General features: G+C 35.6%; 1 protein-coding gene across 1 annotated transcript in view; it reads left to right on the top strand.

Annotated features, from left to right (window-relative positions):
* The window catches only part of GRM8 (glutamate metabotropic receptor 8), a 323,602-nt gene extending 298,659 nt beyond the window's left edge, over positions 1-24,943 (top strand). Inside the window, exons 9-10 of the mRNA XM_065743531.1 lie at positions 19,760-20,006; positions 24,298-24,943. Of these exons, the coding sequence (XP_065599603.1) occupies positions 19,760-20,006; positions 24,298-24,347 (297 nt within the window). The 3' untranslated portion in view covers positions 24,348-24,943. The remainder of the gene's footprint in view (positions 1-19,759; positions 20,007-24,297) is intronic.
* The last annotated feature ends 282 nt before the right edge of the window (positions 24,944-25,225 follow it).

The raw sequence follows: 25,225 nt of genomic DNA, 5'->3' as shown, positions 1-25,225 counted from the left end.
GAGCATGAAGGAGGCTCTTCATATATGAAATATAAATACATTGTGTGCTTCCTTCTGTCTCTTTGGTAGGGGTCTAAGAAGCAGATCTTGTTGACTGCTTCTTGGTCTTTCTCTCTGCTCTCTGGTAGATATGTGGAGTTCTTGGGCAGGTTTCATGCTAGACTGTGGACTAGAGGGAAGCAATATATGTTGGCATTCCTTCAGCTACACTTGCTGTAAGAAGATGGTTCAGAGCCAGATATTCTAGTATTGCAGTGAAGTGTTTTTGCATTTGACTATATCTATATTCTCTTAAGATCACTAGGATATATGAAAAAAAAGGCAAAACTGCACTTGAACAGGTCTCTTCTGTGTGACAGGCTCGTGTGGTTTCTACATATCTCTGTTGGAAAAGGTTCTTCATGTTTCAAAATGGTTACAGTAAGCTGAAGTGATCCAGATACATTTATATATATATATATTACTGGAAAAAAAATAATAATACGAAGATATTTTTAAGTGCTGTGATTTATCTAATATAATTTACTAGTGCATAGCAAAACATTGTTTGACTCTATGCCTAATTAATAATTTCTATCACCTATGTATGAGTGAAATAAAAGCTTTGTAAAGCAACGCTAGACTTTCTATCTACAGAATGAGAATTATTAAGTATGATTTAAATTGTGACATAAGAATACTACTATAATATCTTTGAGCATTTTTGCCCATGGATGAGCACACATACATATTTCTCTTAATGTTATGGAAGTTGTGCACACATACTGACAGGAGACTCAACCCCTATGGTTGCAAAATGAAACTGTGGGCACCTCTCCAATACATGTAATGCCTCAGTGTCAGTGCCAAGACCTATTTTTGCTGCAGTTAGTGCTACCATGCTGTTTAAAATGACAGAGTATAAGCAAGTAACTTAGATCTAACCTGTCAGGTTAGTCAGCAGTGATGCGTTTCACTGCACCACTGTGCTTCTTTTCCCTGAGATTTTTTTTTAGCTTGTCAGCTCTAGTAAACAATACTCTCTTCCTCCTACAAAGCCATCTACTTGGGTGAAGGAAATTTCAGAGGGCCCACATTCTGTGCTTTATTGATGTCTTATTGAAATTTTCAATGTATTCACTCTTCATCTCTCTCATTTATTTAAGTATGGTCTATTTTACTTATGTTGAAGAGTCACACCCTCACTCCTTAGAGATTTAAATGTACTGTTTTCTTACACAAATGATGCCTGCATTTTGTTCATGATAGAATTAAAGTGTATGAGAAATTTCATAGTTGCAATAATAAAAGGAGAGAGAAGGAAAGTAATGCTCTGATGCTTCCTAAAAGTTCTAAGTACCCGCATTTGACAAAGAACATTAAAGGAACTACTTGTCATTTTCAAAGATGAGACTTGTCCTATTTCTTCACTTACACAGATCTTCATCTGTTGCAGTCTATTAACAATCAATTTCTCTGAAATTTGAAAGATCATTTCTGTTTATTGCAGATAATTAAACACCTGTCTGCTAGGAGGTGTAGGTATTGTACAGATCCAGAACAAATATTTTAGCAAACAGTGATTTGGTCATATTTAGGGAGCACTTTTGCAGACTAACAATATCAGAGAGAAGCTTAACAAAAGGGTATGGAGCTGCTGGTTTGGGAAAGATAGAAATTTAAAATTTGAATATGTCCAAGGCACTGCAGTAAGTCCAGCTACATAGTACTTATTCTAATACAAAAAATAATTTTGTACTTGTAGATCCAGTTCATCCTAAGATCCGTACCTTAATAATGATACCTTAATAAAATACCTTACTTTTTGGCTCAGTATAGACGAAAGATTTCTTGCTTGTCCTTGGTGCACGTATGAAATTATCCTTCAGGATTACAGACAGTTTTGAAAGCATCTAGTAGCTGTTTGGGAAACTTTATAGAGGCAGCAAATTTCTGTTTTCATTGCATCATACATTCATTTACTAAACATCTCAGCAGTGTCAATTTTTCAACTTTCAACTTTTCCTAGCAATAAACATCAAATCTATTGCTTCTATACTTCATATAGAGAGTTGCTGTGTTAAATTATTTCTTTCTCAGAGGAAGTAGAATGCATGATAGATTAAAGAATTAGCATGAAAGAGTATTTCCATTTTCTTCCTTTTTGATTATCAGAAGACAAATGACTTGAAATGACTGCCACAAGAGATGATAATGCCTTTGCATGCCTCCGATATTCTATATTACTTTATTATGGTAAGAAATGCTTTATTAGTTCTCCCCCCCATACAGTTTCAATCAGCCTTATCTTTACACATATAATCTGTCCCTCTAAAATTCTGTTTTTTTTTTTTAACAGATCCTTTAACAACCAGTAACTGATAGTCTGTAGCTCTGAATTATCTCTGACTTATTAGTATTGACAAGAAAAGAAAAAGAAACATTTCTGAAAATGATGTACAGAATGTGGTGATAGAAATATGTGTCAGCTTTGGAAAAGCAGTGGCAGGATGCTTTGTTGTCAGAAGAACTTGGAGGTAAACTCCTAGTTTTGTTATCAAAACATTCAAAAAAGCCTGTCTGAATCACTTGAGTTTTGGCAGAATGAAAATAAGCATATTTTTAAGCCCCAAAATGACATTGGGTGAGAACTCCTGCAGAGTGATATTTATAGGAAAAGGGATATTTAAAAGTAGTGCTAACTAGAAAGATTTTCACTGAAGAAACTGTTATTATTTTAAAGTACACTAGGATCCCTAACTGAAACTTCAAAAAGTGTTAAGTTAAAATAGTGTTATTATTATGTTATAACTGTTTATTTTAATTAGATTGGTGTATTTGTGTTTACTTTACAATGGATGGCAAATCTAGAGAAATTTTCTCATGTCACCCGTCATGATATCAACACTATTCCCAATTCCACTGGGAATACTAGATAATATGGTAAAATTTGAAAAGAACAGTGGTAATGTAATCGCTTGTACTCAAGTGAAAGATGGTCATCATACAGCCTGGTGAAAACTGTACAGACATGAACATCCAACATTTAAGGAAACAACTTTAAATACAACATCAGAAATAATGCTTGGGCTAGAGATGGGGAGTGGGCAGTCAAATGTTGACAAGTGAGATTACAACAGAGTTTGATACCATTAAAGAAAATGTCTTTCAGGACTATATGGTTCATGTGTTGTAAACATTCACAGATGGAATGTTTGTTAAAAATATTTTAATTTGCTGACATTGGTTGCATAAGTAATCCTCATATGGGGAATTAAATCCCTCAAAGAAGCTGTTTTATCACTGTGTATATACTTGCAATTGCATTTTCAAATTATTGTGTTTTTTTGTTGTTGTTTTTCTGTTTTGTTTTCTTTTTGCTGTGTTTATCTGTCCAGCAAATGCATGTATTTTCCCATTTTTTAACTATTTACCAAATGTCTCTCCTTACCAAATTTCTTTACAAATGTCTGTCCTATGTTACCTTGTAAGAACAACATACAAATTCTCCTACAGCAACAGAGAATATCCAAAATTACTATGTTGAGAACTCCTGTAACAATTAGCCAGATGTACTGTTCAGTCAGCCACCTTGTCTTGAGTGACTCTATTGTCTCCAGTTAGTCTATTTATTGTTTTATCAGCATAAAGATCAGCAAGGCTGATTTTGAACTGACCTGATAAATGGTAACTAGGTATGCTGCATGTGCACAGAAACATATGCATATGCACTGATCTACACTATAATTATATGTACAGGACTAACCTGAATTTTACCTTCATTTTAACTTGATTTTCAGAGAATTCTTGCCACTCACTAGTTCTTTGTTAAATTTCAGGCTTAGCCTCTATCTATGAAATGCATGTGAATAAGCCACTAAAAGTGAAAATGAAGCAAAGCACTGCAGATAACATTTACGTAATATGCATTGTTTTCAAAATCCTCAAATTCATTTTCCTGCCCTGCTGAGCCAAGATGAAGAAGCACATATGGTGTGGAAAGCCACTCGCTGTTGGGAGACCTCTGTGTTCCCTCTGCACAGGGAGGAACAATTTAGCCTCATTCCTCTCTCTCTCCTGCTAATCTGGCACAAATCAAATGCAAGAGACATATCTTGAATAAGTGAGAAGATGCATTTTTCTTGTCTCATGTGGCTAGATGTTTCTTGTTCAGTGTAAGGTCTTGAGTTCAGCAAACAGTGTAATAATATATTCATGATTCTATTTATGTGACTTGTAATCCAGTAAGGGACTTCTCCCTGTTTTCTTATATTGTCTTAACACACTTCTACAAAAGCTGTTGTTTGGCTTGGAGCTTATATATCCAAACTAGATGGGTATTTAGCATGTTTTTGGCAGTTTTTATATTTTGGATTTTCATGGAAATTGAGGAAGGCTCTCAGTGTTATGGATAGGAAAATGGCAGTATTGAAAGATACCTCTATTTATTGAGCAAAAAAATATTCAATAGAATGTTAGGTGAGGAATAACGAGGATCATGCATGTATGAGCAACATAAAAATTACAAGTGAAGTTTCTATACCTCATCTTTTCTTAACAGTTTGATATAAAAGATAACCATTTGAGGACAAATATCCCATGAAAAACTTCAGAGACCTCAAACGTGCCTTGGATGTATCAAAGAGTGAAAGCCAGGGGGCCAGACATCTTTGTGAATAGCAACGAAAGAGGAAAGTTGCTAATGGTGACAGAAATAGCAACTAATTACTTAGAAAATGGCAAGAGAAAAAGGTCTGCAAAATTTGCTAAACATCATCTCTTATTTAGCTCTCACTCTCGCTTTTGAGAGGAAGGAACACATCTAACATAAACTCTAGGGTTCACATTTGCAGCCAAAAATAAACCTCATGCAAAAAGCAAAAAACGCTAGTGGAGTAGATGTAGAGGCTGTGAGGAGGGACAGGAAATTATTTTTAAAGTCCTATGTTTACTGTCTCTTACTATAACCTTCATTCTAAGGCACTCTTAGCCTTCACCTCAATAGACTCAGGGCATTAATAATTATTTCATTCAGTGCTCCTGCTGGCAAAAATTAGGTCATCCAGTCAGGGAAAGCATTGAAGCCAGGGTACTATGCCAGTGAGGTAGGCAGCCTGTCAGATAATAAAAATCTAAAAACTGCTTTCAGAGTTACAGCTAAAGAGATTACAAGGTAGGACAAGGAAACAAAGGAAGTGATGTGAGCTAAAGGTTTTTTCTAGCAGGCTCAGCAGAGATGCAGTGGTTTAGCATTGTTAGAGGCCTTGTGTAGGTAGAGATTCAAGGTCAGGCTGGACTGTGCTCTGAGTGCCCTGATCTAGCTGTAGATGTCCCTGCTCATTGCAAAGCAGTTGGACTAGATGATTTTTAAAGGTCCTTTCTAGCAAACAATTCTATGACTCTAAATAACAGGATTTACATTTTCATATTTATTTTATCATGTACCACATATTATTTTGCCTCTTAGTAAAGCTCGATAGATGTAACATGATGGTTTTATTAGCTGTGTTACACCAATAGTATATTTTATTTAAAATTGTCAGGGGCCATCTGTTACTTCCATCCAAAATATTTCTTCTTAGTATTATAACCTGTCACAAACACAATTTACACAAACCACTACTGCATACAAACAACAGTGTGCTAAATTTGACTTGTCAGTTCCTACTCCAGGCTAGATTATTTATACAGTTATAAAGCTAAATAATGAATAAAATAACATCCTATTGCATCAAGTTTATTCTTTGTTTACTGTTCATGCTGATTTGCAAGGCATGAAAACAACACCCTTTTCCTTTCAGGAAATGAAAATTGTAGATGTCTTCATTACAGGCCAGACTTGCTAGCCACTGATTAAACAACAATAATATTAGTTCTCTAGGTTTACATGAATGATAAGAAGAAAAGCAGTAAAATCAGTCTTGCTGAGAAAGGGGTTAGCGAGGTTCTGCCAGACAGAGTGAAGTACGGACAGTATGCACAGTTATATATCAAAGGACTTTAGATCAGCCCTTCTCATCTTAATTCTGCCTCAAGATTAAAAAAAAAAAAAAAAAAAAGGAAAAATTTGACATCCAGTTCCAGCCAACTTTTAGGTAAAAGTGGTTGTCCTCTGAATTACATGAAAATGATAGTCAGAGAGAGCAACAAGTCATAGTGTGAACTAAGACATATTAGGTATCAGAGAACATCTTGACTGCAGAAGAAATCTGTGATTATTTCAACAAGTGACAAATCTCAGATGAAGACTACAACTTCTTTGGCTCCCTAAGCCAACAGCTATGAGTAACTTTTTTCCGATTAATTCACTAAAAAAGTCAAATGGCATTCTGAGCCCCAGGGTCCCTTTTCTAATCTTTGTCTGCTGTTTAATAAATACTTTACAGATGAAAGTCATTATCAGATATCGTGATCATTAATGGTAACATTCTTGTTCTGCATCTACAAAGATTTGCCAGTAAACCTAGGTCAGAAAACTATAAAAAAAACAAACAAACAAACAAAAAAGAAACCAAACCAAACAAAAATCCCCATACCACACACACACACTGAAACTGACTGACATATTTACACTGGCAAAACCTCAGTGTGTGGGTATGACAAATGAGGAAAGCTAATGTTGGTTCTGCATCTGTCATTCAGTGAGGTGATGTAACTGTTCTGGCGGGGAAACATCTCTTCTTGGCATGCATCAAGAAGCTTTGACAGCATGGCTTCAGCAGATTGGCTAGTGACAGAGGCTCTTTATTTCAAACAAGCACTGAATTTTGCATTAAAAGATTGGGTGATCTGGCAAGGTAGAGCATTTTATTTGGAATAGCCTAACAAAGCAGTTAAAGTAACCAATGATGTTGCCTCTTTTGTCTGGCCACCATATTGCAGGCCGCAGACAGTATTCCAGCACATTGATTCAAGTCTTCAGAACGGAAAAGATGCATCTCTTTTCATTAGTTTAAAATTACTCAAAGTGTGGGCCCTGTATTTAAAGGCATTGGAACCATACCTAACAAATCTAGCGATGATTTATATTTTTATTTTTTAATGACAGAAAATAATTATTTAATAACACAACTGTGCAGAAAGCATATTCCTTTCAGCATGCAACTGTTCTCAGACATTTACTCACAGTTACAGGTATTAATTACAGATTGAAAGCAGATAAAAACAATGCCTTTTTTATTATTATTATTTCTTTTTAAAATAAAGGAAAGGGAAGCTGCCTTTAGTCCTTTCACTTAATTGAGTTGGTTTTTCCCCAGAGATGGAATGTCCTATTTAATCATTACAGCAGATGTGCAATGACAAACTGAATATATGGGAACATAAACCAAAGGGATTTTCTGTTTAAAACATTGGCAGCATCTTAAAAATATGCAATCTGTTGAATTCTTTGTTGGCTTTGAGCACTGGAAGCACAGTAGTGAAGAGAATTTACTTTATATTAATAATTATAATTTATAAAATGCCTCAAGGAATAGAATCTCTTAATTTATACAGTGTAGTCAACTAAATTATAGCATACAAAATTACAGATTATTAATTGAGCTGACCTGAATCCCATGTACTTTTCACAGTTTTCACCATATTTTATCATTTTCTTTGAATACTAATTTGTTATTGATATTGTTATTATTTAGGCCATTTAAATATCCATAATGTGCAAATTAGAGCATGTAAAAGTAAATTAAAATATATTCCCTGCCTCTGTCTGTATTTAGTTCAGAGAGACAGGACAAGGAAGGTCAAGTCAAGAAGATATGACAGAGAGGGAGGAAGAAACACTTCTCAATTATTACTACAGATAGCTCAGTAACACTACTTAATTATACTTATATAATTTAAGACCTGACTAGTTGAAGACATCTCTAACTAGATAAAGGCCTGAATAATGTGGTCTAGTCTCAAGGCTAACCTTATTTGAAGAGGTTGGACTAGGGACCTGAGGTTCCTTTTGACCAGAACCAGCTCTATTTATATATTAAGAAAAATATTTTTTAGATAACTGGCTTGGAATTTAATATGTTTGTGTGGATTTTCTGTTTGAGAAAAAATCAGATGATGATAAGACTTGAACAAGACCTCTTTTGTTGCTGAGAATGCTCACACAGTAAGTAAGCAGCTTCCCTCTCAGCAGCAATGGCACTCTTGCAGAACAAAGCAGATCAAAGAGCAGTGCAGCTGTTTAAAAGTTGGAAAGCAATTTTACATCATTCATTCGTGGATCAGACCAACTCACCGTCAGGTTTATAGTTCAAATTTGAACAGTAGGAAAATGAGATCTTTTAGTAGATATGCCTCACATTATTCTTGTTTCTAGGACTATTCTATCTTTGCAGACATTATCTGTCCAAGCTGACAAGAAATCTCTCCTTCTCTTGTGTCAGATGATAACAATAAAGTATGCCGTAGTTCTAAAGAAAAGTGTACTGTCTTATCTTCTCTTTATGTTATCATAGCAAGAACAGGTGAATACCTATCGATCCCATTGTGCTAGATCTACAATTAACCTGTGATTAATTGTGTTTGGGCAGTGAGGTAAATTTTCAGGTCACCCATTGTTTGCCTGCATATTATCAGCCAAAGCACCCTAGAGTCATATCTGAATCACTCACAAATCCAGCTGGTGTTTTGTCTGCAATGCAGTTTAGACACATCTACTGTTACATAACATTCACACAGAAGTTCCCACTTGATGGTATTGCTCCTATAAAAATTAATGTTAGATTTTATTTCAAGATTACAAAGGTATGAGTAATACTTGTGTCTGTAGGTCTAACTACCCTATTCAAGCAGAGAAAACTACAGCTGGTTGCCCAGGACCAAGTCTAAGCTGCTTTTGAAGATCTCCCAGGAAGGAGACTCCACAACTTCTCTGGGCAACTTCTTTTTCTATGCATAACCCTGTTTTGATAAATACAACCACTGTGAGACATAAAAATTGGCAGTGTCTGATAAATAGAGCTATTGAGTAACAATATATGTTAGTATTGCAATGAAAATATGTCAAAGCACTGATGGGGAGGAAAAAGGATAAGCTGAATTTATGAAACTTCACAAAGCTATGCTATTGAGGTAATTCAATGGGATAAATAAGATACATTTGTCCTGATGTACCCTTGTTAAATCTGCACCTGGACAGACGTATGAAATAATAGTGAACTTTTATCAGTTCTGTTCTCTGGGAAGAACATAGAGAAGGGAATCTGTAGTAATACATTATAAAACTGCGCTCATAGAAACAAAATGGACTGCTGCTTGGCCTACATTAAATTATTCTTTCTCAGCCAGTGTAATCAGATAATTTTAGCTGTTAGGTGCACAGACAGTAAGGGGAAAATGCTGAGATTTTGCATGTATGTATCCATCTGAGCTTAAAGAAACATTGCCAATCACTTAGCTAAGTCCTCCTGGCCACACTATTGCTTATGCAGGTCAGGATGCCATTGGACTTCTTGGATACCTGGGCATGCTGGTTTAGATACAGCGTACAAAATATAGTGCATACTTTTCAACATACTGTACTACAGCTAGGAAATGGTTCTAAAATCCTAGAAAATTTCAAGTTACTATGGGTTTCTTACTGAATAAGTAGGGGATTCACAATTCCCTTCTGCAGCGAATGAAATCTGATAGAAAAAATTTACTGAAGCACTAACCAAAATTCACATAAACAAATAGGTGGATTTAAATAGATTAGTAAGAGAGGAAAATACTTTGATAGTGCACATATTTTAAATTCTATGTAAGCTGCTTATACCACGGGATTATATCTTTTTCTAAAAAATAGGAGAGGAAATTAATGAAGAAATATCTTTATTAGCTTATATGTTTTTGGAACAATTCAGTGTAAACTCACTGAAATCAAAGGAGAAACCATATGTGGATTCTTCCTGATGATATTACACTTATCCTGACACAAGTAATAAACTCAGCAAACATTTCTAGATAAGGCTTGTACCTGAGTACAGCCATTGTAAGAATTCTGTTAACAAATTGCAGTTGAAATGCCTGCTAAGGGCTGAGGGGACTTGTCTGATTGTTTGTTTTTCTTTTTGTCATTCCATTTTAGCTGCTTCCTTGCTCATTACATTGTTCCCATTAGCATAATATATTGGTTGTATTTGCACAGCTTTTCCTGTCAAAGGCTGCCCTGCAGTTGTAGAGCCATTGGGGTAACCAGCTGTTACTTATTTAAACCTCCATCATTTTGTGCGACGAAGTAACTTAATTATGCCCTGCTTGAAAATGCTAAATAAAATTATCTTCTGAACAAATGTACTTATTTGATATTTGTCTCTATCAGGTACATGAACTCTCACACGTAAACCCTAATGCACAAAAAAGACAAACACATTCTAGAACCAAACCTGCCAGCAGGTTATTTATTAAAGTACTTGAGGTTATTTTATAGTATGGTGCAGGGTTATCACTTTATCTAAGGTACAATGCATATTTGAAAGACTTCAGAAAACAGATGAAAATGTAGTTAGTAGGATAATAAGCCAACAGTTAAGGTTATGCTTTTGCTGTGTTTTTTTGTTATAAGTTGTAATACTCTGCAAATATCAAACTTGAAAAACAAATAAGACTGCTTTCTACTCAGCAATACATTCTCGTTCTAAGAATGTTTCAGTCAACAATAATGGTCTCTATGTTGTAGGAAACCATGTCATTTTATTTTGAATCTGGAGTATTAATTAAATCCAAGCCCCATTTTTTTTCTTTTTTTTTTTTTTTTCTGGTAACATCCCTCCTTCTCTATAAAACAGCTTTCTTCCTTTTAGATTTTTTTTGTTCACTAGAAAATTATGCATACAAAAGTGACAATTTCAGGCTTGCCAACTGGCTTCCAAGACTTTGAGTGTTCTAAAATGTCAGCCCTCATTTTTTCAAATGGATTGTAATTGAAGATCTACATGAGTATCTTTTGAATAGCTGCCCACCTGCCACATTTGCTAGTTCATTTAACCTTTGGGCAAATACAGCCGGCATTCAAAGTAGATACCTGAAAAATAAATAAAATGTCCCATGAGAAATAAATTTCAATAAAAATAATAAATATGAAAATATAAAACGATTCTCTGGATTGTTCTACATCTTATATAGGTGAATCGATCTATGTGTTGCAAATTAGAACGTATTTGATCAGAGACAGGATTTTCTAAGTATTTAAAGGATGTATGAATTTATTTACAGATTGGACTATGAGTTTAGTAGGAAATCTCTAGTGGTGTTATAGTAAAAGAATATTTTTTATTGAATAAAATTGGAAAGAGCGAGATGCACTAATGCACCGAATACTCTGCTGTAGCCTGTTCAAAATGACTTGCTACAAGGAGAAGGCCACAGGCTTTGTACTGACCTGTTATTGATGGCTCTTGGGATATTTTTGGGCATGTGTCCTGAGCTTGTGCTGGTTGTAATAACAACTATACAGCAATCAGAAGACTATTGCTTAACTCATTTCATCTTGCTTCTCTGAATATTGTATACAATAACGATCTAATAAACCTGTGAAGCCTATGTATAATAAACATTGGGTCTTAATCTCAGTTAGGCTGTTGTATTATATGAGTATGATGGAAAGTTAATGGTTGAAGGTAGATTGGTTGTTTCCAGGAATTAATTTTTAAAATGGATAGATAAGCAGGCAGTGCTAGAAAATGCCTAAAAGTTGACTCAAATTAACCCAGGATTAAGGAGGTACAGCACTCATCATCACTATCATGCACCTTCTCCTGATGAAGGATTTGGCATTCTGATGGCTCAACATAAACCACACTTCCTTCTATTCTTCTTGAGCTGAGATGAATCTATAGTGCTTAGGAAGAACAAAGAGTGTTGAAAGGGATCACTGGCCCCTGGTAGAAGAGCTATTAATACTATGAATTTTATATATAACAGGTTTAGCTAGATGGTTAATGGTTTTTTTTCTTGTAATAATAAAATGTGGACAGTAAAAACTGGTATCATTATAATTGGTTTAATAATAATGTTTGCTGTAATTTTGATTAAGCTATTATATTTTTATTAGAATAACAATGAATAACAATGAATAATTTGCTTGGTATTTTTCCTCTAAAAAAATCTTAGCTGTAAAATAGCATAACATACCATAAAAATCCTAATTCTACATTATGTTGAAGATTCAGTATATGTGTAACATAATAACTACTTTTCAGTAATCTTATTCTTCAGGTTTTTTATGATGCAGATTCTTTTTTCTGATATATTTATTTAATTGCAGTATTTTTTTATTGTTTTTTGGCAATTTCTTTACAGATTTACAGATTGTGAGTACTCACTTTCTCTAACGTACCTTTAGGAGTTCAGCACTCTTGAATACAGAGACTGCCATGTGTGTTACAAAAGATCTAGTATAGAGGTTGATCATTTATCACTGATTGACTATGGCTTTATTTATAGAAAGGATCATTAGATGAATGGATCACAGGGGCCTTGAAAAAAACATAATATCGAAGTACGCAGGGGTCATGAGATGTAGATGAAGTGTATATGATGCTGTGATATCTGACCTAACTCATGAGAACAAAACAGAATCAAACAGATTACTGATATTTTAAATTACTTTGAAGATCTTCAAGGCAATGCATAGCAGTTTCCATGAGACCTATGTTCTGAGATTTTAAGGATGGACATAGTAAAGAAGCAGACTTTATGGGTGTTTGAAATAAAGTACTGTGATAAATGTTGCAGATGAAATAAAGCTGAATGTACTTGTTTCAGTTTCAAAAATGTTATTACTTTCCAGTGAGCAAAATATTTAATAATTGCAATGCTTGTTTCAGTCTAATCTCCACATTTCACCACAAAACACCATTATTTCTGATGCCAGTTTTCTGTGATGTTATCTGTAAAGCTGCAGACTAGGTCTACAAGGTTACACATCAACAAAAAGCTCAATTGTAGCAATTACAGGTGAACTAAAGTATATGAAACTTGAAATAAAGGGAACAGAAGGGAACAAATTCTAGGAATTTAAGCAGATGAAAATAAAATTTTATAGAATCTTAAGGTAGAGGTGACATTTACTAACAGCAGTGACAACTGGCATTAATGTTCGCCATGTTGACGAAGTATTGTGTTTCCCTCTTAGTTTCTCTCTAAACTAGTTATGATATATTTCTAATAGTACTAATAAACCATGAAGCTACTTGGTTTGTTTGATAATATTAAAATCTTAGTCTCAGAACAAGAACGTAGTAGTCATATCGGTGTTACCCAGTGGGAATAGTACGAGACTGTGGGCAAACTCCTGGCAAAAGTTAAGGAGACTGCAGATTAGTCTAGGCCTAAGCCCTCTTGTGCCGAGGGTACCCTAACAATGGAACAGCAAAGGCAGTAAAGTCCTAGCATGCATACCTTAGCACGATTTCATTTCCTGCTGTAGAGACAGTGGTATTGAATTTATATTATTTGCTTCTCAGACCTAGAGATCAACTATTCCTTCTTTAATTCGATACAGTCAGATGATATCCTGATAGCCTCTGTATCACAAAGGAATCATGTCTTATTAGGAAATTAGGTGAAGAAAAATAAAGAGTTGAATGGCCATTAATGTTCAATGAGAATATCTTTCCAAATTACAGGACAGATTAGCAAAGTTTGATGAAGTGAATGCCATCAGACTCCCAGTATCTGAATTCCAGGAGTTGTGTTTATATAGGATACAAGTGTCCTACTCCATGGTAAAACTAGATATTGAGAAATCACTGGAAAGTATTTGGAAGGAATAAGGTTAGTTTTAAGCAGTTGTTAAAAAAGCTCTTTGTAGGGGATACTGTGCGATAAAAACTTTGCAACGTGCAGTTGTACATGCTTGCAATGAGCAGCTGACAGGTTTTACTTAAAATAATAAATACAATGCTAAAAAAAAACCTAGTAAAGTCGTTCTACTGTTTGCATAAAATAATTTATGGGTAGAAGGGGAATACTTATAAATATTGCTGGAAAGGTCTAAATTAGACTTCAAGTGTAAAAGCTGAACAGCGATATCATTACCATAATTGAGTTTTTGAAATGCAGGTATATTCATCTTCCACAGAGGCCTCATGCTTTTATAGCTCCTCTAATGACTCAGCTTTTATGAAAATTCATACTTCTTAAAGCTGACAAACATTTACTTTGAAATCAGTAATTAGATTTGGCCTTCATCTTTAAATTTCTGAAATAAACTGGAATGTACAAATGAAAACAGAGTATTTGTTTTCCCAGTTTTCTTTCTAAGGTACAGAGACACATCCTATTTTTACTAATTGAGATTGTAAACTCATGAATGTGGTACTTTCATGTTTGTGAAAAGGCTTTGACTTTTTGTCTTTCAGCCTTATTTCAATTTATATTTTGTACAAAGTTTATTTTATACCTTGCAAATATTCTTGTTACGTGAATGTGAGAAAACCAGTGATGACTGACATCCTCTTGTAATATTTTTCCTCAAGAGGATATGAATTTTCTTCTCACAGATCGAGACAGTTGTGCAGTGAAAAGAGTAAAAATCTATAGGTGTAAGCTTATGGGGATGTAGGTTCTGCAGAGAAGTGCGAATCCTGGTGTTAATTACTGGCTGCTCACCAACATTGTTACATTCTTGTTTGTAGTGTTTCTTCGTTTCTAGTGTATTTGCCTGCAGCCAGCCTTTTCCATCTTGATTCTTTGTGTGGAATTGATTCTATGTTTTTTCTTTCTGATTTGAGAACACAAATGTGAAACCATAAGTGATGCCATCCTATCAACTTTTTAGCATGCTGCAACCCATGCAGAAACAACTTCAGTATTATGACATGATCACAAATTCATAAAGAAGAAAAGGACTTTTAGCACTCATATTCTGCAGTGAGGGAAAAGTGACTATGCTGGTATTCTACTGAAATGGAAATACTCTTGCTCTGCCCACTACAAAGTGAGAGGCCACTTTTCTGTATTTCCCAATTTGTGGCATGCATGCCTATAAATGACATTTATATTTATTGTACCATGTATCATTTATCCTCTGGCTATGAATGATCTAGTAAATGATTCCAGCAGCTGGGAGTTGAGGGAAGAGTGGTAGGACAGACTGATAGCGAAAAACCTTTATGGGAAATAATTCCTGCTGCAGTTCTGGCTTTAAAAAAATGAAGCTAGCTTGAGGGACTGAGAAGATTCATAGAAGAGACATAAAGTGCTTGATAGCAAGGATAAGGGAAAAATAAAATCATAATTCCATCTTCAGCTCTGTTACTGGTGGTGTGGGACATCAATAGTGCTATCTGGATATGCTTGTCTCATCACGATGGTTCATATTCCAGAGTTTAGTGCTGCTGACTGAGCCTCAATGAGGCTGCTTCCTTAGTCTGCACTTCTAAAGGGCAAATTATATATTTTGTCAATAAGAGACATTAGACCAACTGCATCTTTTAAACACTAACTTCTTCTTGGAGTGCAAGCTGCTTACTTAAATCTACATTAGGCACCCACATACCTTGTGATCTACAAAGCCTTCCTCTTTAGCTAAGCACTTCACTGAGTACTAGAATTGCTCATCTTTTTTGCTATATCTACTAGCAGTTAGAGGACTTGTGCCAAAGTGGAAAACATGGATTCAGTTCACTCAAGAAGTCAAAATAACCATATTGCCCACCCCTCTAAGTTATACTGTAAAAATCAGGGAATAGACTGGGTGAAAATTATCTTCTCCTTTATCTACTAAAACAAAGTAGAAAGGAAAAATAAATAGCATAAGAAAAGCAGTAAGTCAGGGAGGGAAGCCTGAATATGTCTAAGAATAGAGGAGGACTCAAACCAAAGAAACAATCTGGACAAAAGTTTGACATTGACACTGTTTTTGTTCTCTAATTAAAACAGTTGTGTTATAGTGAGTTGAGGACATGTTATGTGCATGACAATGCCTCAGCAACCGTGAAACAGGTGGGGACCTGGGTGGTTTTTTAAATTCTAAGCCGCTAGGCTTAGTCACTCAGCTACCTGAACCAGAATACTTCCTTTGGTGCATGCATGAGCTCTATTGCATAGACATTTTTCATGTTACCAAGGAGACAATTTAGTTTCAAGTACCTCCCAGGTCAAGGAAGTCACTGGAGCATATATGCTTTTCTGAAATATCCTTGAATACCCCAATGTTTTCTATGTTGTGGTTTCTATAGAAGGAAAGAGAGAGATCTAGAAGGCATAATAGAAGGTGGAAAACCCCTGAATATCCACATAACCATTATCTATTTTAGCTGCTGAGGCAGTCAGAGGCTGTGTTACCATCCTTCTGATGAAGAAAGGATCTAGGTCCTTTACTAGATAAGGAAATACTATAACTGAGTGGGGACAGTGTCTGCATGATTAACATGCAGGGTCTTTCAGTTACGAAGGTAGGAAACAGCACATAAGAAGCCTGGGATCAGTTCTGGTGTAGAGGTGGGTTGGGAAATGAAGTTGAGAAGGTATTTAAGCCTCAAGTTTTTCTCATTACATAAGGAGAAGCAAGATTTTTTTTGTGTGTGTGAACCGCTGTGATTTTAGTTTTCTATATTTTCAGTTTAGACTGACAAGAACAAGGGGAACAGACATAGCAGCCCTTGTATCTGTGAAAAGCTTTATTAGACAAAAAGGTTGTAGTTCAGGGGGAATTTTAGTGTCTGGAGTACTGAAATTCGTTTCTGTGTAACCATGAATCGTGACAAAAGGACTTTTTTCCTGTAACTTAAACTGAGATACCACTGTAAGACTTATAAAAAATTATTCAGACCTCATATTGAATTAAACTGAAATACTTTTGTTGCTATGTGAATTTTAGGAAATCAGACAAAAGTTAAATCAAGTTGTTCCCTTATCACAAATGTGCAGTCTCCTGTTTGCTGGACTTGGGCTGCAAGAAAGAGGATTCCAAAGAGGAAAAGAATTAGCATGTTCCTGTCCTGCATACAGACCCTCAGCTGTGAAACTGACTGTTTAAAAAGAAGTAGAAAAAGTAATCAGTTTCAGACTGTGTTACAGTATCACCTCCCTGGATTTATGCATGTGACATGGTTCTTCACCACATCCTTCTATCTAAATCTATATGATTTGAAGGTCAGTCTGTCCGATGGATTAAGAACTGTTTGGCTGGGCATAGCCAAAGTGTTGGTATCAGCGGCTATATGTCTGGGTGGAGGCCGTTCAAAAGCAGTGTCCCCCAAGTTTTGGACTTGGGACCGATGTTCTTCAACATCTTCATCAATAACACAGACAATGGAATCGAGTGCACCCTCAGCAAGATGACACCAAGCTGAGTGGTGCATTTATAAACTGGAGGGAAGGAAGGCCATCCAGAGGGACCCGGACAGGCTGGAGAAGTGGGCCCATGTATACCTAATGAAGTTCAACAAGGCCAAGTGCAAGATGTTGCCCTTGGGCCAGGGCAATCCCAGGTATTTATACAGACTGAGAGAAGAACTCCTGGAGAGCAGCCCTGTGGAGGAGGACTTGGAGGTCCTGCTGGATGAGAAGCTGGACATGAGTCAGCAGTGCACACTTGCAGCCCGGTGGGCCAACTGTATCCTGGGCTGCATGAAAAAATGGGTGGCCAGCAGGGAAAGGGAGGTGATTATCTCCCTCTACTTAGCTCTTGTGAGACCTCAGCTGCAGTACCGCATCCAGGCCTGGGGCTCCCAACACAAGAAAGATGCAGAGTTATTAGAATGGGTCCAGAGAGGGACACTAAAATGATCAGAGGGCTGGAGCACCTCTCCTGTGAGGAAAGGTTGTGGGAACTGGGCTTGCTTAGCTTGGAGAGGAGTAGGCTCCAGGTAGACTTCACTGTGGCCTTCCAGTACTTGAAGAGAGCATATAAACAGAGGAGGGAATGATTGCTTACATAGGTTGGTAGTGATAGAACAAGAGGGAATGGTTTTAAACTAGGACAGGGGAGATTTAGGTTAGATGTTAGGAGGAAGTTTTTTGCACAGACAGTGTTGACACACTGTAATGGGTTGCACAGAGAGGTTGTGGATGCCCCATCCCTGCCCACAGTAAGGGGGAGTTGAAACTAGATGGTATTTAAGTCCTTTTCAACCCAGGCCATTCTATGATTCTATGATACAGTTGGAGTATGAAGTAGACTGATGTTCATACTGCACATAATATGCATATACAAGTGCACATTTAAAAATTTCCTCTCAATTTCTAGCAAAATTCTTGAAGCCATTCTTTTCTCATAAATTTTATTAAAGAGTAAATAGTAAGGGCAATTGATACAGAACAGGATCCCTGAGGCCTAATCTCAGTAAAGACCGTATTCACTCTTTGAAAATTGTCCTGTCAGAAATTTTCCAACTTGCATTATTGTGTTTCAATATTTCTAGTAGTTGTTTCAAAAATGCAGCCATCATTTGAAATAAATCTCATTTTATATGAACTGTAATCTACAACATGAAAGAATCTGTAATGTAAATATTTTTCAAATGGGCTTTTGTGCTGGACATTTCAACTAAATCCACAGAAACTACCTTAGATGTAATGATATAGCTCATATAAAACATTTGCACTAAATGTGTTGAAATCCATGCACTCTCATTATTTCAGTGAATACATGGTCAGATTTAGAAACAGTCCACTTAAAAAGTTTACGCTGAGATTTAGTAAACCTTCAGGTAGATATGGTTTCTTTTTTGTATTTGTAGGAGCTTGGCATCATAAGGCTTCTTATCTCAGTAAGGACTTCTGGGTCTACTGTGATGCAAATATCTGTTGCTAATGTGCAAAATGTATTTTAAAAAGACTTAAAAATATTAAAATGAGAGGAATCATTACGAATTTTTTGGTTAGCAAGTAAAATATTTTTACTTTGGATCACCACTTCATTCAGTCTCATATTGTCTTCGGAGTTAAATTCAACTCCTTACAGGTTTTGAAGCATTGTCTATCTTAGTTCACTTAGATTAGTGTTTTCCTCATTTTATGTGAGGATTCGGCAGTTTTCTGTACAATTATACTGATGCTCTGCAGAGTGGTTCACAGTATGAGTCCATGCTTTGGAAATATATTTTACATGTTTCATAGACTATTCCCAGTTGGAAGGGACCCAGAAGGATCATCAAGTCAAAATCCTGTCTTCCACACAGGACAACAGAACAACCCCAAAATAAAACCATATGTCACAGGTTCATGCAAAAATTTCAAGAAAGATTTTTTTAATTTTATTTTTGTCTTCATGGGGTATTTAAATCCTTTGTAACCTATTTTTCTGATTTCCTAAATAGAACAAATTAAAAAAAACCTCAACACTATTAAGTCTTCACTAGGGATAATTTTTGTTTATTTTATGCATGAAACTCAAATAATATATCAAAAATTGTGGTAGTTTTTGCATTATGTCCGTTGCCTTCTGAAAAATGGAGTACATACTACTGGATCACAATGTGGCATACTGTAGAAGCGTTTATCTATTAAAATGATTGATAGAAGATTAGCCCTACTGTCACCCCTCTTGTTGAATATATGCCTGTTTATTATATGCACATGCATTTGCTACAGTATCTTGATTATATTCATGAGAATGAAATGTTAATATTGTTTCTACTGTCTACATTTAAAGTTAAAGGAAAAACATTCAGGAGCTGTACGTGACTATAAAGGCAAATGAAATCAAGGGTCTTTCTGAAGTATGTGCAGAAGAGTGGTGTTGTTTCCATTTTCGAGCTCGTATTTTTAATACAATTACTTTATCTGCCTTCATATGTTAAATCAATATAGCAATGATTTTTATGCTGTTGTTTCTTTCCTTCCCCAGATGTACATCCAGACAACAACACTTACTGTCTCCATGAGTTTAAGTGCTTCTGTGTCTCTGGGCATGCTCTACATGCCCAAGGTTTATATTATCATTTTTCATCCAGAGCAGAATGTTCAAAAACGGAAGAGGAGCTTCAAGGCTGTAGTGACAGCTGCCACAATGCAAAGCAAATTGACCCAAAAAGGAAATGACAGACCAAATGGCGAGGTCAAAACTGAACTATGTGAAAGTCTTGAAACCAACAGTAAGTCATCTGTAGACTTTACCATGGTCAAGAGTGGCAGCACTTCCTAATAGATGTACGTTCACAAGAATGCACTTTATTTTAATAATGAACTTTATTCTTTTTTTGGCTTATGCATGAATTCAGAGATGTGTCAGAGTCCACATACAGTTGAATGCAAGAATGCATAAAGTTGAAAATAATTATTTATATCTTTCCTCCTTAATATTTATTGTTAAGTTGCTCCTTTCTCACAACTCATGAGCAGTAACATCTCCCAGAATAATGCTTCCCATCCTAGTATTTGTTGTGATTTAACTCATTTTGGTACAAAACCATGGTAATTCCTATACAGCTTTATCATTACATGCTCCAGTTTTCATGGGATAGCACTAGGAAGGAGTGCTTTCCTGTGTCAGAAAAGCTCTTGAATCTTGCCACTTTTCTAAAGTACTCTGATACAGAAGAGAGGTTATGGCTTCCATTGCACTGTACTTCGTGACATACAAACTGATAAACTGGACTTCATAATGATGACTTTAACGAAATATGAATGGAACCAATAACTTAACCCCCAGTACTCAGCAGTAGTGGAGTATCAGTAGAGAATCTATTAAGGAGTTAAATGACATACGGAGTGTACAGAAGCTGTTGAAGACTAATTTTTCAAGCATTTTACTGTAAATCAGATTTTCTGAAATTTCATTACTTTCTGATGATGTTGACAGAAAACTGAATAGTACTCAATAGTACTGTGTTGCTTGAGCACATTCAGACAAGTACCAAATTTGAAGAGAAATGTCATACTTATTTCATAAAAATTTGTCTCCCACTAAATCCAACCATAGCTTGACAAACTGAAGACTATATATGAATATTCCATGGGTTGACTATGCTATAGTTGCTGAGTGCAAACTAATTCTCTTGCAAAACTCATGACCCTTCAAAATGCATAAATTCACCAGATTGAGGTATGTGTTTATACAGCTTCAAATTAGCACATATTGAAAAATACAGGGGAAAGGTAATGAAATTGCCTGTGGGTGAAATAACATCATGGAAATGTAAAGAAATCACAGTTTCTAAAATCTTTGGAAGTCTCCAAGAGAAAATTCAGAAGGGAAAGAGAGGTGAGTTTGGAAAATGCTGAACTTCTGAGGAAAGGGCAAAGGAGGGATTCTACAGTGGGGTGAAAGAGAGAGCAGGAAAGATTGTCTTGAGTGTCTGATCTACTCTATTATCTAATTAAGAAATGCTGTGTCTGGTATTCTTTAAACTATGATTATGCATAATTCATGGAAACAGCTGCTGTTGGAAGCAACTCTGCTCCTCCAGTAGCATGATGTACACAGGATAATGGGTGTTTACTGGGCTCTGAACACAATTTTGGCCATAGTACATTAATGTAATTTTGAGCTCACTAGGAGCTCTCGACTAGGCTTTGATCCAGGCATCATAATGCTCTGTAGTCAAAAATTCAACTCAAGTCATTTGCACTCCAGACTGCTGTCCTTCTATAATTGAGCTTTGGCCTTAAGAAGGGTTTCTGTCTTCTCAGAGTGTTCTCCACTATTAGAATTTGATCAGCTGTTTCTGCCAAAGTAGTTACTGTCAAAAGTTTTGAAGGTTCCTATGAGTTCCCAGTGCACAGTGGGAAATCTGTCCTTTTCACTAGTCAGCAGTGACAGCTTATCAACATTGAAAAATTTCTTCATCTGTTGTCACAATTTGAAAAATTAGTGACAGCATATGAAACTGAAGCAGGCTATTCCTTATATTCTCGAAGTGGGTAGTAAGTGATTCCTTCCCTTTTCTAATCAAAAAAGAAAAAAAAAGATAGAAACTGGTAGAAACAATTATCCACATAACAAAGTGGATAACAGGATGAGATGGTCAGTTAATTCCTTTAGCTTCCTGTCCAGTTCTGCTCTCTTTGGTTCACCTTCTTCCATGTAAATAGCCTCCTTCCCATGCTGTCCCCCACAGGAATACTCACAACTTTTTGTGGAAAAACATTCATATTCAGTGGAAAACAAAATTATCTGGGAAATGGAATGACAAAGAAATAGTGGAATCACAGAATTGTAGGGGCTGGAAAAGACTGAGATCATCAAGTCCAACCCCCAAAATGATAAATAAATAAATAAACAAGTAAATAAATAAATAAAACACAAAAACATCCAGAAACAATTACAGAAAGCATAAGAACAAATACTTTAGATTCTTATAGGTCAGTTCCGAATTATAATTCTAAAATGTTTTAGATTCTCTTTTAATTTTGTTCTTTTTCTTCTTTGTCTCATTCCAAAAGCAGTGTAGTAACTGCTAGAAAAGAATGTTCATTCCCTGAAATATTTTGAGCCAAGTTGTTGCCTTTTCTGGCTATCTAAGCTTGCCAAAATATGGTTTGTTTTATTACTGTGAAATGCTAACAGTCTTAAAGAGCAGGACACCAGCTGCTGAAGCTTTCAGATTGCCACACAGGAACTATAGGCCTATTACAGGGAACTTTAAAGACAATTTTAATATTTAACAAATGAAAAAAATGTTTGTATATTATGTTAAATTTAACAGATTTTGAACTAGTATCTATACTAACTTTTTCTGTTATCATTCTATTAAAGTTACGATGCTCAGAACTTAACAGGATAATTATTGTTTCTTAATTGATCCCATGTTAATTTTGTAAAAAATGCTTGAGCTTCAGTCATACAGTCAAATTGTGGCAAAAATCACAAGTTAATTAACTGATAATTAACAGTACTCTAAATCATGTTAGATAGCTTCTTATTTTGTGTTCTGAGCTTCTTGAAAACGTCTTCAAATAATTCAGCTTACTGAGTTGTGATAAAACATATATGTGAAAAGTTATCATAGAACTCAGCGCATACAGGGTAATGTTTTAAACTGGATTAACCCGATCACTTATCTGAGTTTATGTTCAGAGTGAAGGAAAAATAAGCTCTGCTTCCTACATCTTTTTCTTCCCAAATGTGCAGAGTTTGCAGATGTTCCTTTATTTGTTATTTCTTTTCTGGGAACAAAAGCTTTTTATGCTCTAAGGAACTTGATGCCATTTCAGCTGTTCTGTATTATTCTCAGAAGGAACTTGAAGAGCCAAAAGGAAAAAACACAAACCACTCAGAAATCCAGCCATGGGAGCATCCCATCTGAAAGATCTAAAAATTGTAAATGAAGCTATATTTATATTGAATATCCCAATATATACAAAGAAAGGTATTTCATGTTGGTGCTGGAATACTGTGATCGATCAGCAGGCTTATATCAAAGGTTTGCTTAGTATGCCAGAAGCAAGCTTGAATTAGCTTTTCCAGACACAAAGTGCTTCCAGACGCAAAGTTCTCCGGTATGCTGGAGTTACATGTGCCAGAGGGAGTAAAAAATATTTCATTTTGCATCTTCCTTTCAGTTATTAATTCCTGTATATAAACTCTTAGGGGAAAAAAAATGCAGTGATGAATTACAATGGCCTGATTCAATTTTGTCTTAAAAAATGTCAAATGCAGTATCAGAAATGAATTTATCAGAAACCCAAAAGAAAATGTAAAGGAAATAGCAAGTATAATTATTTATGCTACAAAATAATATTTTATAGCAATTTAAGCCACAGGAGATGCAGGAGAGGGAAACTGTCATTTCTTAGCTAATAAACTGTGTTCTTTCAAAAGCATCAGATTATCAGCTAGATTTAAGAGACAACATGAAGAATTATTTTTGTATTTCAGATGTTCCCATTAGAATTTACATAGGAAATTAAAAGAAAGAAAGAAACAAAGAAAATGTTAAAATCTTTGAATCTATAGACCTGGAAATCTGTGCACCATCAAATTACTTTCAGTCAGCTTCAGTCTTCACTGTCCTGTAATCTGTAGCAGATAAAATAAAAACATTCTTGGGAAACAAAATTGATGTTTATGTACACTGACCTAGACCTTATAAAGACAAAAATGAGAGAGAAAAGGGGGGGGAGAAAGGGGGGGGGGGTGGGGGGGGCAGAGAAACTGGACCCCTACCAGTCTCACTGCTGTGTACCCAACTGGTTTGCAGTCAGGGAACCACCTGTTAGACTTGATATACCTGACTTTCCTCTTCCCATCACTATATTAATCTATCAGTAGAGACCTGGATCACATTCTTTTATGGCAAAGGGATAAATTATAAGGCCTAGAAGCTAACACAAAATTCCATGTAAAATTTATGATTGTTAATTCTTGAAACTGTTTTTAAATTTATCACTTTATTGCTTCATTTTTGTTTATGTTGTTCTCTTTCTTTCTTTGTTTCTTTACAGCCTCCTCTACCAAGACAACTTATGTCAGTTACAGCAATCAGACAAACTGAGCAGGGATGAAATTCAATGGAAGACCTCCAGGATGGGATCTTGCAAAGAAGGACTTTACCATCACCGGAATTCAGTCCTGGAAATAACACTAGTCTACATTCAAATCAATAGTCAGTCTCCTAAAGAACAAGGATTAAACAAGAGGCAAAAGGCAAAAAGAGACAGGGGAAGGAAAAGTCCAGTTTTATATCATATATAGATGGTGTCAAATCTCTGAACTGTTCACTCACAAAAGGAAGTAAATCACAAAAGGAAAACAAATGTTATCTTGTGAAAAAAATGCTGTTGAAATAAACCATGTCTGATGTTATATTTGTAAGTACTTTTTTGTGATTGTGACAATTTCCTTTCCTGTCCTACATTGTTCAACTCGTAAAAGAAGAGTTTGTTTCTTGTGATGGCTGACTGAATTAAGTCCTGGGTTATGCTAAAATAAATGCAATGGTCAACGCATGCTAATTTTTATACAAAATAATTTATTTCTAATAATAAAGGAATGTTTTGCAAATGTTGAGACTTGTTTTGTTGCAGTTTTAAGAAAAAAAAAAGTCCTTACACTGTTGTCTATTGTTTGTTTAGAATGTGCAGTAAAGGTGGGTGTACAAATAAAATAATAATCATGGCATCAGAAGAATGCAGTGTAAACTCTAAGCATATGTGTGTGTGTATGTATGTGCGCATGTGTGTGTGTAAGTACGTGCATGCCTGCATGCATGTGTGTGTACTCTGCAGCGTGTGACTTTATTTGTTCAAATTTTTTGTGACTATATTTTCTAATAGAAGGATTTTCCCTCCCTTCTGACCCTCAGAGTAAGTGCATTTTATATGTTTGTAAAGTGAACGAGTCTTGATGGTGATTATTTTGTATGACTGTATA

The sequence above is a fragment of the Cyrtonyx montezumae genome, unplaced genomic scaffold (assembly GCF_038088225.1).
Source record: "Cyrtonyx montezumae isolate F1298 unplaced genomic scaffold, pur_monq_1.0 scaffold_3, whole genome shotgun sequence".
Taxonomy (NCBI): Eukaryota; Metazoa; Chordata; class Aves; order Galliformes; family Odontophoridae; genus Cyrtonyx; species Cyrtonyx montezumae.
This window is presented reverse-complemented; position numbering and strand designations above follow the sequence as displayed.